The 12,312-nt window shown below is 33.1% G+C and overlaps 3 protein-coding genes across 5 annotated transcripts in view; 1 reads left to right on the forward strand and 2 right to left on the reverse strand.

Moving 5' to 3' along the window:
- The window catches only part of LOC108755758, a 2,899-nt gene extending 2,261 nt beyond the window's left edge, over window positions 1-638 (reverse strand). For 2 of the 3 annotated variants that reach the window (XM_018498987.1, XM_018498988.1), the window contains exon 1: window positions 51-638. The gene's annotated coding sequence lies outside the window, so the exon portion shown is untranslated. The remainder of the gene's footprint in view (window positions 1-50) is intronic. The other variant, XM_018498989.1, reaches the window with a different exon arrangement.
- Window positions 1-875, forward strand: part of LOC108755759 (afadin- and alpha-actinin-binding protein-like) — a 6,161-nt gene extending 5,286 nt beyond the window's left edge. The window contains exon 7 of the mRNA XM_018498991.1: window positions 844-875. The gene's annotated coding sequence lies outside the window, so the exon portion shown is untranslated. The remainder of the gene's footprint in view (window positions 1-843) is intronic.
- Window positions 876-3,312: 2,437 nt separating this feature from the next.
- The window catches only part of LOC108755901, a 12,772-nt gene continuing 3,772 nt past the window's right edge, over window positions 3,313-12,312 (reverse strand). Inside the window, exons 2-9 of the mRNA XM_018499304.1 lie at window positions 9,926-10,936; window positions 8,830-9,120; window positions 7,286-8,103; window positions 6,472-6,639; window positions 5,939-6,179; window positions 5,437-5,563; window positions 5,173-5,354; window positions 3,313-3,921 (exon numbers count right to left, since the gene is read on the reverse strand). Coding sequence (XP_018354806.1) covers window positions 3,676-3,921; window positions 5,173-5,354; window positions 5,437-5,563; window positions 5,939-6,179; window positions 6,472-6,639; window positions 7,286-8,103; window positions 8,830-9,120; window positions 9,926-10,807 — 2,955 coding nt within the window. The 5' untranslated portion in view covers window positions 10,808-10,936 and the 3' untranslated portion in view covers window positions 3,313-3,675. The remainder of the gene's footprint in view (window positions 3,922-5,172; window positions 5,355-5,436; window positions 5,564-5,938; window positions 6,180-6,471; window positions 6,640-7,285; window positions 8,104-8,829; window positions 9,121-9,925; window positions 10,937-12,312) is intronic.

Genomic DNA, 12,312 nt, shown 5'->3' on the forward strand with positions numbered 1-12,312 from the left:
ATAACATATTTTTATATTGTGGACAAAAAATGAAAAAGAAATGCTCTCACCATACTTTTGAATTTGGCAGTTTTCCGTACGGTAAAACTAAACTTTTTAGATTTCCATTGTCGTCTTTGTATTTAAAAACTGTTTTATCCGTGCCTTCTGCAATATTCTTTTTTCAAGCTACTTTTGATATTAAATTTCAAATTTCCGCTATGTTTCGGCGACGCTTCCCGTCGGTGGATTCTCTGTCTTTTCAGGAAGAACTCGCCAAAACAACGAACACCGCTTCCTCGATGTTGAACGTATCGTAACGATAGCAGACAATGACTATTTCGGGGATCGTTTTGCCGACAGATGAAACCACGGTCGAGTGCGCGATTAAGATAGACAGTTCTTTGATACCGCTTTTTTATGGAGATTGACATGCATGTACTATTTGGTGAATATATTCCGGTGATTGTGAAGTTCTGCAGGGCGCGTCAGTTAGCATTATAGTCGGCCTGACAATGCCAGTATGCTTTTAATATGATAAGACCGGAAGAACGCATGATAAGACCGGAAAAACGCAGACAGTTTAACAAAAAATATCTGAGAATTATTGTACGATAAATTGTAATATTATAATTGTTCTAATAATGTTATTCTATAAATGTCATTGTAATACACACGTAGTGGTTAGAAGCTATTTTAGAAGTTATTTTATAATTGTTGGCTTCTTAATATTAGTAATTAATGATTATATACTGTAAAAATATTAAAAATTGCCTTTTCTACATTTTTGCACGATTATTATTAATGTAAAAATAAAAACACATTATATTTAACAATATTATTTTAAACGTTTGTGTTTTGCAGCTTCAAACATTTATTTGGATGAATATTGTAATATATGCCACACACATAGAAGGAATAATAAATACATCTTTAAATCAAATATTTATGATTTTTATAGAAAACTATATGATCAACATCCAAGCAGAACTATATGATCACACCCAAGCAGAACAAGTCATTATGATATCAAAATGACTCCAAAATGATTATTAAAAATTATTTTTCAATCATTTCCGATTCATTTTAATGTCATTTTTGATGTTATTGTGACTTGTTTTATTTGGGTATACTATATAATGTATAATATATAATGTGTGTGTGTATGTAGTGATATGATTGCTACAGGATAGTGAAAAATTTCTAATTGATATTCTTGTCAGAATCATTATGATAATGCAACGACAAATTAAATTACAAATTAGTTAGTTTGTACTAATTTGCAATACCTATGATTCCCCGTATTAAGCGATTATACATGCGGAAATACAAGGAAAAAAATCATATGATGGATCGAGAAGTTGAGCAATTCTTATCTTTGTAAATTTAATAATTCATTATTTCATCTTTAAAATGACGAGAATAATAATCATGTTAATCAATATTAGCGAATTATTAAACATTTTGACGAAAATAAAGAATAAATCAAATATAAGTGGAGAATGGCACAAATGTAAATGAAACTCTAAAAAAGCTTAAATAATTTGCATAAAAAATAAGCGGTTTCTTCTTAAAACGCTTTCTTTTGTATCAATTTTTGTTTCCTGAAAGTTTTCTATGTTTCTGTCATTTTTCTCTTATATTTACGCTCCGATTTTTATTTTCATCAGGACAGCGATGGATTGACTATTAGGCGAAACAGGCGATGAAACTATTGGATTAAATTATTATTCTCTTGTAGAATAAAAAAAGTACGATATAATTGGGCGAAAAATTAATATTTCAAAAATACAATCTTTTTTTAAAAAATAAAACACAGCATATTTTTGATACATTCAATTTTTATAATATACGAAATATTTTTTGCAAGAATATAAGAAGACAAATATTCTGTTTTCGTTTTATTTTTATATCTAGGTCTTCAATTTCTGTCGCTCAGGTCGAAACGTTTGTCACTGTTATAAATCAATGAACAAAGACTTTAATATGCATTAAGATACGTCGCATGAAGCATTCAGATTACAAAGAATTACAACATCGCTCGCAATGCGGGAGAGACGGAAATACCAGGCGCCACACACTAGTTGTGTGTATAAAAATATATTTACGATTTACATATACGAGTATGCTAATGTAGCACACTTTTATCGATGAGTGTTGAACAAAATTCGCGTACCCATACACGCACACATATACACTCCTACAACATACCGTACTATTTTACTGGACTATAGAGTCATCACGTATAACATGATGACTTTTACGGTATCAGCTTTTCAATTCGTGGAAATACACAATCAAGAAGTACAACATCGCTCTATACACACGGCAGCAAGAAAATTGGCGCCGAGATTAATCTCGTAATAATATTTACGATCGTTCCACGTAACGATTTTGCATCTGACTGATCTAGCACCTCGCTCTTTCCAGACCACGTTTCCAAGTAAAAATGTCAAATAACGCGATACAATAGAGAAAATTTCTCAACGAGAGACTTCTTTCCCGTTGTTGCTGATGTCACAAACGAGTAGCTAGAAAAACTGTGGAAAAACTCGATTCGTGGAACAAGTAAGGTTTAGTATAAACTTCACACTGTACATAGACGTTTAATGTATTAAAAATATGTACATATTTCACGATGTTTGTATTAAAAATCAATATTTAACTGTTATTAATTTACATAAAATAGTATCAGTAAATGATATGTACATACATGTTAATCAAAGAAAGACGCTGTAAATATTATAATAGAATAATCCGATTTGCTAACGTCGCGATTTAATAAAACTTTGAGCAACTGAACTGAGTAACTTTTGTACAGTTAAACTGTAAATCATGAGAATGCAAGTAGGTATTATCATATGAGTAAAAACAGAAAAAAAGAAGGAAATAAAGTGTCATGAATCAAATAAGCGAAATTGATCGACATTTATCGTAAGTAATGTTAAGTTCTAATTTTAGAAAGTATTTGGTCTGAGGTACACTAAAATATTCGCTTCTGTTAGCTATTTAAACATTACTGAGTGTAATAATTACTCAATTATATAATTTAATTGTATTAGTATTTACTATCTTAACTGTACAAATTTAACTGAAAGACATAGCAATATATGACATAAAGATATCTTAAGACATATTTTCATATTTAACGTAAAATGTACCTGATTTTATTTAATTTTAGTCTCTTTTTATATTAAAATTATATTATACATATCACTAGATTGCAACTAGAATAGTAAATGTCATTCTGAAAGTAAAATACAAAAATTAAATGAAAAACATTAGTTTTAAATATAAATATATATTTAACATATATATTTCTTATTTCTTCCGTTTAAAAAACATTAATAGTTAGTTTAAAAAAAAAGACTATCCATGTTTGACGCTAAATAGATATTACGAATACGAAGATGTTCTAGTAAATTACATTTTTTCTTTAACGATTCGCGCAACTCGGGATTACAACTTCCCTAATAATTTCATGCAATTAATGTTGTACGTATCGTTGGTACTCCTTGCTGGCTTGAGTCACAGTCTTGAGGGTTTGCTCGTGATGAACGTCGCGAGTCCTATTGCAATCAGTTCACAAAATGGAGCGGAAACCGTCAAGGAGTCCAAGTGCTCCTAAATACTTCCGCAGAAATCAGTCTTATATAAAGCCCATCATTGGACTTATTTCAATGTCTTTTATCGTTATCACGCTTTTTTGTAAAATATCCTCTTGATGGCTTCTTTCCTTTCTGGCAATACGAGCGCAAGCGGCGTCTTTCCTTGCCGGTTCTGTATGTTCGTCTGGCCTCCAGCTTGTATTAAAAGTCGACAAACATCTTTTTGTTTTTCCAAGTCTACATTACTCGAAACCGCCGCGGCCATGTGCAACGATGTGTTATACATGTAGTTGGTCTCGTTCACAACATTCGAAGTAGCCTTGCGCAGCAATACCTGCGGAAACGCGAGAAAAGTTTCAGCATAATTTGCATAAATAGAAATCGACAACGTCGTGTTTAGAATTTAATCTTGAGAGGAAGACTGCATATCAAATGAATCATCAGTGTATTTAATAATTTGCGTTAAGGATTTATCCTAATCTACAATTTATTTTTAAAAACATTATATCTTTTTTCTACATATTTGCATCTCTTTTATTTTTTATCTGTTTATAAATAATTAGTTTGTTTGATAAAATCACTGATTTGTGTAGGACAAGAAATCGAGTGTGACATCTTGTTAGAAAAATTGTTTGTTGTAAGAGAGCAAAAGACTTTCTGTACGGAATATTATTACGGTTAAATATTCGGGATAAAATGAAAAATAACGATAGATGTTGCGATTCTTCTAAAAAAAAGAGACAATTATCTTACGTGTTATATAATATCTAAATGTAGTTGAGAAAAACGTGTCAAAATATGAAATTGATTTTATTAACGCCTAATATAACTTGTTTTGTTATTTGTAATCAAATTGATAACACTGTCGACTGCGTGTCAAAGATTATCGCGCGGAATTCTGGGTGAATAAAAGTGAATGGATCAATTACTTTTTGCTTCAACTTCTTACTTTCTATAGCCATCTCTGATTGGTGGATCTTTCTACCGATTTTATCCACCAGTCGAGACATGAAAAAGAGAGATAAGAAATGAGTGAGCAGTTCATGTTTAAACACAACATTCGAATTATCATGCAATATGTTTCAGAAGATGCGCATTTTTTCTAACTATAAGATCTTTGAGCAAATTTAGAATTAAATCTTCCTTTAATAAAATTTTGATAAATTGTCTTTATAAATTTTGAATTATCAATATTTATATTACAATATACCATCTTAATAATATTTAAGTTATAAATTGTTCATCAATTAAAACTCATTTAAAATTAATTGGAATTTATTTACATGCATTAGAATTAATGCATGTAAATATTTGGAAAATCTCTTGAGATTAAAGTTGAAAAACTATTCAATGCTTTAAAACAGTGTTTGTTGTTCTCGATATAGTATCTTCTTCTTATTTTCTAAGAAACTCACAAGGTTTCTCATATCGATATTTGTAACACTTCTTTTTAATTCCAAGAAGTGATACACATTGCAGATCGTATAAATATCATTTTATCCAATGAGCCGATTATTACACGGATAACTTCACAATTTCATGAGTAATTGACGCGCGAAGCTGGGAAATCCCTCAGGTGGATTACCTTCACGAGTGCAGGATCGCAACTCAATGAGGCTGCCATATGTAAAGCAGTATCGCCGCACTTGCTCTCTTTGATTTTGATGTTTGCGCCATTTTTCAAGAGAAGATCCGTTACGCCCAAGGACTTGATGCCTCGTCCGAAAGGATCGTGCGATTCGACTGCAATGTGAAGAGCGGTTCTCCCTGAAATGCACACGTATTTTTACTCTTGTATCGGATTTCTGTGCAATTTCATGCTTCTTAATCTCATTCCTGTTTAACTAACCATCATAATTACACCTCGATAAATCGAACACGGGATTTCCTTGCACCGTCTTTAATGTTAACAGTTCCGCCAAGACCTCTCCGTGAGAATCGCCGCGTGCTACAACTGAATGTATCAGCGTGTCGCCCTGAAATAATAGAAACGGCGATAGATATAAAAAAATTGTTCACCGTATAAAATTATCTTTAATGTCTTGTTTAAGTATCCGTGATAATTATATGCTGTTTTTTTTTTTCAGAGCGATCATCGTGCGTCGTGTAATTATTCAACGATTACATTAGTCGCAATTAGTTGTTCAGAAATGAATTTATTAACAAATTAACCGTTCGCCGGGATAAGAGAGAATCTTTTGTATGTAATAGGAATTATTTCATTTAAAGATTCGTCCAAAAATGTAATATATACCTAATTAAAATGCAAACGCGTGATCAATTATTAGAGTGCCTTAATAAAATGTACAAAAACGATCACTTCCGCATAGAAGAATCGTGAAAAAACTTACGCGCATATGATATAATCTTTGGTTGATATCGATCCCTTTCTGTATCATTGCGGCAGCTAGATATCCGGTGACGTATGGCATTTCCGGACAATTCATAGCAGCCAAGTACAAAGCATCCTCGTTGCGATTATTCACCATTGATAGAGCGCTCGGCAGGTTGCCCAATCTTTCGACCAATGGCACCAAATAAGCTTTCTTCTTTGTTAATTCCTCTGGGTTGCCCACCAGGCACATTAACGCTCTATTATACGCAAATGTCATATTTTAGCACAAAAAAGATAAAAAAGAAAATTTGAGAAAAGAGAAACGGTTTTTATTGCTATTTCTTTATCTTTTTTTTTTCAAAAGTTCGACATTAATTAGTTTTTATTATACTAACTACAATATTGCTACATCAAAAGAAGATTTAGCAGCATCAGTTAATGTATTTATTTACATGCGATATGATGTACGCTTTTTATTCTCGTCTATTTACATTTAAAGTAAAACAAGTTCGTTTAATATTATTAATAAAATAGAACGAGTTAACTTACGTGTCACCATCTTCATCTGTGGCTGCTAGTTCCTCTATGGACTTTTTCAGCAGATTACTCATGGCTCTTTCCACTTCCTTAGGATGCAATCCTTCCTTCAACCTCTCACTCGCTCTTACAGACGGTAAGTTTAGCGAAGGCCACGGTACTATGCCTCGATTCAAGTTCCTGTCGTGGCAATTGGGGTCGTTAACCACACTTCTTATCACTCATTCGCGCGAAAGCTGCGATTATTTTAACACGAGGAGTGCATAGAAAAATGACAGTATTCAAAACTTTGTATTACAACTTGATTTAGTTGCGCAAATTAAAATTATATTGAGAAATTAAAATTTTTTAAGAAACATGCTTTAACATGCATGGGATTGCTACATTTGATTTATACTTAGACTTGTATTTTCTAATTGCTTAAAGGCACCGGAAACATAAATATGCCTATTGAAAACTTAAACGACTGATTTATCGCAACATTTCTCGTTATCATCCGTTTCGTTGCGATGTCTGTCATCAATTTTGATTACATAACTTCGTGGAAATAGAGAACATATGTTTCTTTTTTTTTTTACATTTGCAAGCATCACACGATTAAAACATATATAGAATCATAAAAAATGAAACTGATTTTGTCTTCGAGGAAAGAGAAGCTTTGTTTTGAAAAAGATATATCATTTCTTTCCAATTTCACGAAAAACTTTGAGTATCGATTTAGGTTCAGAATTAGTTTGTTCAATATTTCGAATTACTGTCATCTCTCTCGCTCGTTTACTTTATTTTTATATTTTCCTCGCACACGCGATCATTTTATCAAGTTTACCTCTGCGAATGGTTGGGTACAAACGAGGAGACCATCGTTGGTATTTGATAATCGCTGGGTACAAACACCGACGGTGGCTGATCATATCTCTTTTCTCCATCGGCGGCATGGAAAATCGTGTACTCCTCCTGTGACGTTCTTAAATTCGGTTCAGATGTCTTCACGGATGTCTCATCGGTCAGTCCGAGCAGAGTGTTCGCATCGTGTTGCGATACAACTGACGTGTTGACCTGGCTGTTCTTCGCGTGCGGTTCGTAATACCTTGGCTCCATGTTTGTCGCGTGGCCGTTCACCGCGCGATTCACAAATGCACATCCTCCGGTGCTCCCCTTGCTCGCGTAAACCGATACGAGATCGCTATTGATGGGTAGATCCCCAACTTGGATGGAATCCGTGTTGGGTATGCCCAAACAAGCCTCCAGCTTTTCGCTTCGCATGCCGCTTCCAGGACACTCGCGCGATACAGGATTCACATCACTCCCCAACGTTTGCACGGATACACACCGGTCGTTATAGGCCGACGAGAAGCAAGAGGTATTGGAGACAACCTGCGGCTCCTTCAACGCTTTGCCTTGCTTGTCCTCTTCTATAACCTGCTCCACGAGCTGGAGCAACGCGCAGTCGATTGTATCGCTGCTGTTGACGATCGTCCCCGAAGACTCGTAGATACCTTTCCAACCGGACAGTGATTCGCCAAGCTGTTCCTCAGTCTGATAATTAAGAGATGTCTGATAATTCGGGCTGGACACGTCGCTGTAGGACTGGTTGGACGAGGATGAGGAGGATAACGTTTGCGGTACACGATATGTCGATGCAACCTGCGAAGGAAGGTGTCAGGTTAACTGAATCATCTGCCGAGAATTCATTTCGTATTTGTACTTAGTCACAGAGGAGTAAGTGACGACCGCTACATAAACTTATACTAGCTGTCAGGTAGCTGTTTGAATATTTTATGAGACTCGTCAAACGTGATAATAGGTGTTTTATGACTGGAACAATGTTGGGTAGACTCGGCTTTAAGTATTTAAACTTATTATTACAAGTTGTGCGTGTATTCTTTTATTTTTATAACATTATCTGTATGTGTGTTATAAAAATAATAAATATAAATTCTGACATAATTAATATGAATGCAATTAATATTATCATCAAATAAGTAAATTAATATAATAGACAAAACAAATCGTAATAATTAACATCAAGTAATATAATTAAGATATTAATTCAATGTATAAAAAGATTTATAAAAATGTGCAATCACGGTTTATTCATTCTAGAATAAAATCGGAAAATCTGACTTACAGTGGTAAAATAGACGAACTGCGCTGTATTTTAATTTGCGGTCGTATTTAATCTGCAATTCAGTTCAAATCTTTACGTGGGTTGGCGTGTGTAATATTACACATTTTTTTGAAATGTGATAAACTACAATCGTTCGCGTAAGACTTCAATGCCTTGTTTTACTTATTCTAGACATGCGGGTTTCGTCGAAGCGCTACTTATGCGCACTCCTCATACATTTATGCAGATTATTGCGGACTTACCTGCGGTGAGCCGAGCGGGCTGCCGATGACGTTGACGTGCATCTGCGGTGACTCCAAGTTCGTAGCGGAACCCGGTGATTGGGCGCGACTCGACGCCCGACTGTTCGACCTCGAGACAACGTAGTTGTAGCTACTCGCTGGAGAATCGGACCAGGTTTTCGCGCCTGGCGAGGGAATCGAGTGACTGCCGGCATCTGAGAGCAATGCGGCTTGAAAACCGCCATGCGACAGGATATCCATCAAGGACTCTTCTCCCGGATCGTCGACAACTATGGAGGGAAGTGCCGCGGTCTGAAATACGATTAAATCGGTTTTCACAGAGCGGGAGAACTCTTTTGCGTCGTATTGTTACTTTAACGCTAACAGTTTTGGTCATCGACACTCATTTCAAATTTTCTTTTATCAGGGAATAAATATATAACATATAATTATATTAAAGTAATTATTATACATCATAATTTAAAAAATTTTGTAATATAATAATCAATATATGTATAGGCAAAATCATTTATAATTTTTAATTAATTTTCTTTATTCATCATATGCAACAACACTGAAAAAAAAATTTGCTGAATTTTAATAAATATTTGTTTCAATAGTACCAACGAAATATGCACTTACAGTAAATAAGTATTTACTCAAAAAAATTTATGCTTAAATCAAATAAATATATTTACATTTAGTAAATATTTTGTTAGTACTATTGAAACAAATATTTACTAAAATTTAATAAATTTTTTTTCAGTGAAGTATAATTAAAAGTTTTTTTTCTCGTGCAAATGAACCGAGGAATTTAAAATAGTATGCCTAATTATTTTTCGACTGTTTGAAATATTCAATGCATTCAAATAGCATTCGATATACAATATGATTGCCGTCAAATGTTCATTATTAATATATAAAAAGTAAATTAATAAACTAAAAATATCTTTTTTTTTATGCTCTCTTTAGTGGAACTTTTGTGCAAATCTATCTACAAAGATTCGCTTCAATTCATGTCGTCACATTTAACGTGCGATATAATTTAAAAAAAAAAAGATGTATAATTTTATAAGAACGTCATCATTGGTATAAAACGTAATTTAATAAAACTTACATCATTGCTAGAGTCTCCGTTACGGAAAATATCTTTGTTATTCTCTTCGATCCAACTGGGTTCCATCCCCAAATTCATCGCGCCGATCAACGTCTGATTTCGACTCGAATCCGATAACTGGTCTAAGCAAGGATTCAGTTTCTCGCTGTAATCCTTGTTCCTTAAGATTTGCTCGGCAGTTTTGTCGTAGTCTACCGCGTAGGCGGCATCTGTGCCGTCGTTTGCACGCGTCGTTTGTAGCCAGGTCATCATGGAGTAAGGATATGATAATGCTCGAGGGGATTGAAAATTGGGCTTGACTGGTCCTCGTTGAATTAGATCGGAATCGTCAGAGTTGTCCTGCTCCTGCTGTCTCGCTTGTTCGGACTCCGAATCGTCGTCCAGGGAATTCCCATCGTACAAAGGATGGCATCGTTTCTTGTCGTCGCATATGTTAAGCTGCAAGCAGCCTTTATTGTCATCAGTCGTAACGTTATCCTCGTTGTTGTTTATATCCTCCTTGTCGGTATGACGTCCTGACTTGCAGCTTTTTCGATACTCCAGGTTATCCACGTTTTCGTTGCTGATTTGGCGCGTGTTGCCGACGTTCTCATTGGCATCTTTGTTATCCTCGTCGTTGCGCGTAAGTCGCAAATTCTCGATCTTTTCGATTATGTCTTCATAGTTGGTCAGTTTTTCGCGGAAGTCCTCGTCGAGATCGAAACTCTTGTCTGCGTCCGCGCTCGAGTGGCAGGACGTATCTGGGCTGATAGACATATCTTCGGATTCGGTTGATCTGGAATCTTCTTCCAAAGAGCTCACGGAAGAGCAATCTGGAATTGAGACGCGTTGCAGCGTCCACTTTTCGATCCGGATCGGCGCAATTCGGCCAGAATGAGCCATGGTATACTGCCTGGAGTTTCCCTATCTTATGTAATATAAATCTTATCTTATATAATATAACTGCCAAAGAGAAAATTGATAAAAATTTTCACGCAGTTAATGTGACCCCAAAAACGTTCTGACGCAAATCTGTAAAACAAATAATAGTAAAAATAAATTTTATGAATTAAGAATAATTTCTTTTATTTTTTGATAATTTTTATAGATATTGTTAAATGTAAAAATCATGCAAAAGGTTTTAAATAATATTATTTTAATTTAGTATATGTTTTACTTATTACAATTTCATTTTTCATTAAAACATATAAAATTATTATGTGCATATATTGTATTATAATATACTTTTAAAATTTATTTTAACAAAATATTCTTAAATATTTATTTAAGGCTAATAAATTTAATTTCAATTTTCAAATAAAATATCATTAATTCAAGTATACTTTCTTCTTGGAAGTATTCGTGATCAGATTGTAAGAATTATGTAATGTAATACATAATATTATATGTACCAAATTACTTAAAATTATTCATAAAAATCTATTATAGCAAAAATTTTCAAAAAAACTTTTTTAGATAGACAAATACTATTTTTAATAATAAATTTATTTATTACAATTGTGTTATTATTCAGTTTAAAAAATTATACTCTCATACTATATAATAACACAAAAGAATTTCTTTCAGTATAATAATTCGCGGTGTGTCAATTGTTTTAATCATTACTGAAAAATGTTTACTGATTAAGTGCGCTATTATCAGTTAAATATGGTTGCTTTCTGTTTTCCATTATTGTACATATTGATATCTTAGACTATGATGTATTTTGTTGCTGACAATTTTATCACTTGGTAGTTACTGTACATTAACATGTTTGATACATATTCGACAGAAAATACACACATACTTTATTCTTGCATAAACTTTCCCTAGAATCCAAGAAATCCAGCTCAAGAAATCTTCTTACTTCAAGTATAATAACAATGATTGCTGATAAAAGTATGGAAAATTTTGCAGAACATCATGAAGAACGAAGTAGAGATCATTAAAAACTGTGTGATAACCTATGTTCCCGAGACAAGAAAAATAATATTATTGCCATTTAACAATCGATTTCCAGGACGTAGATTATAATGCTCATTATATGTGAAATAAGATTTTGATTAATTTCAATTAAGTACTATTATTAACAATTTTCTTGCTCACATATACTCATGATATACGTTTATTATTTGTATGTAGTAATAAAATAAAAGTATATAACAATAAAATATCGTTATTTTAATATTTCCTAATATATTTCCTAATTATATATACGTAAGATTATATAATATATTGCGTAATATTTTTTTAATAGAAAATTTTAATCTTATACAATGCGTCAAGAAAATTTTATAACATTAGAAGAACAAATATTAATATATTCTAATATATAATATATTAACTTTTTAATATTAAAATCATTTTCTGTAACGTTAATAAAGTCAGCAAAGCTTCACTTAAAATTG

The sequence above is a fragment of the Trachymyrmex septentrionalis genome, unplaced genomic scaffold (assembly GCF_001594115.1).
Source record: "Trachymyrmex septentrionalis isolate Tsep2-gDNA-1 unplaced genomic scaffold, Tsep1.0 scaffold9, whole genome shotgun sequence".
In the NCBI taxonomy this organism is placed as follows: domain Eukaryota; kingdom Metazoa; phylum Arthropoda; class Insecta; order Hymenoptera; family Formicidae; genus Trachymyrmex; species Trachymyrmex septentrionalis.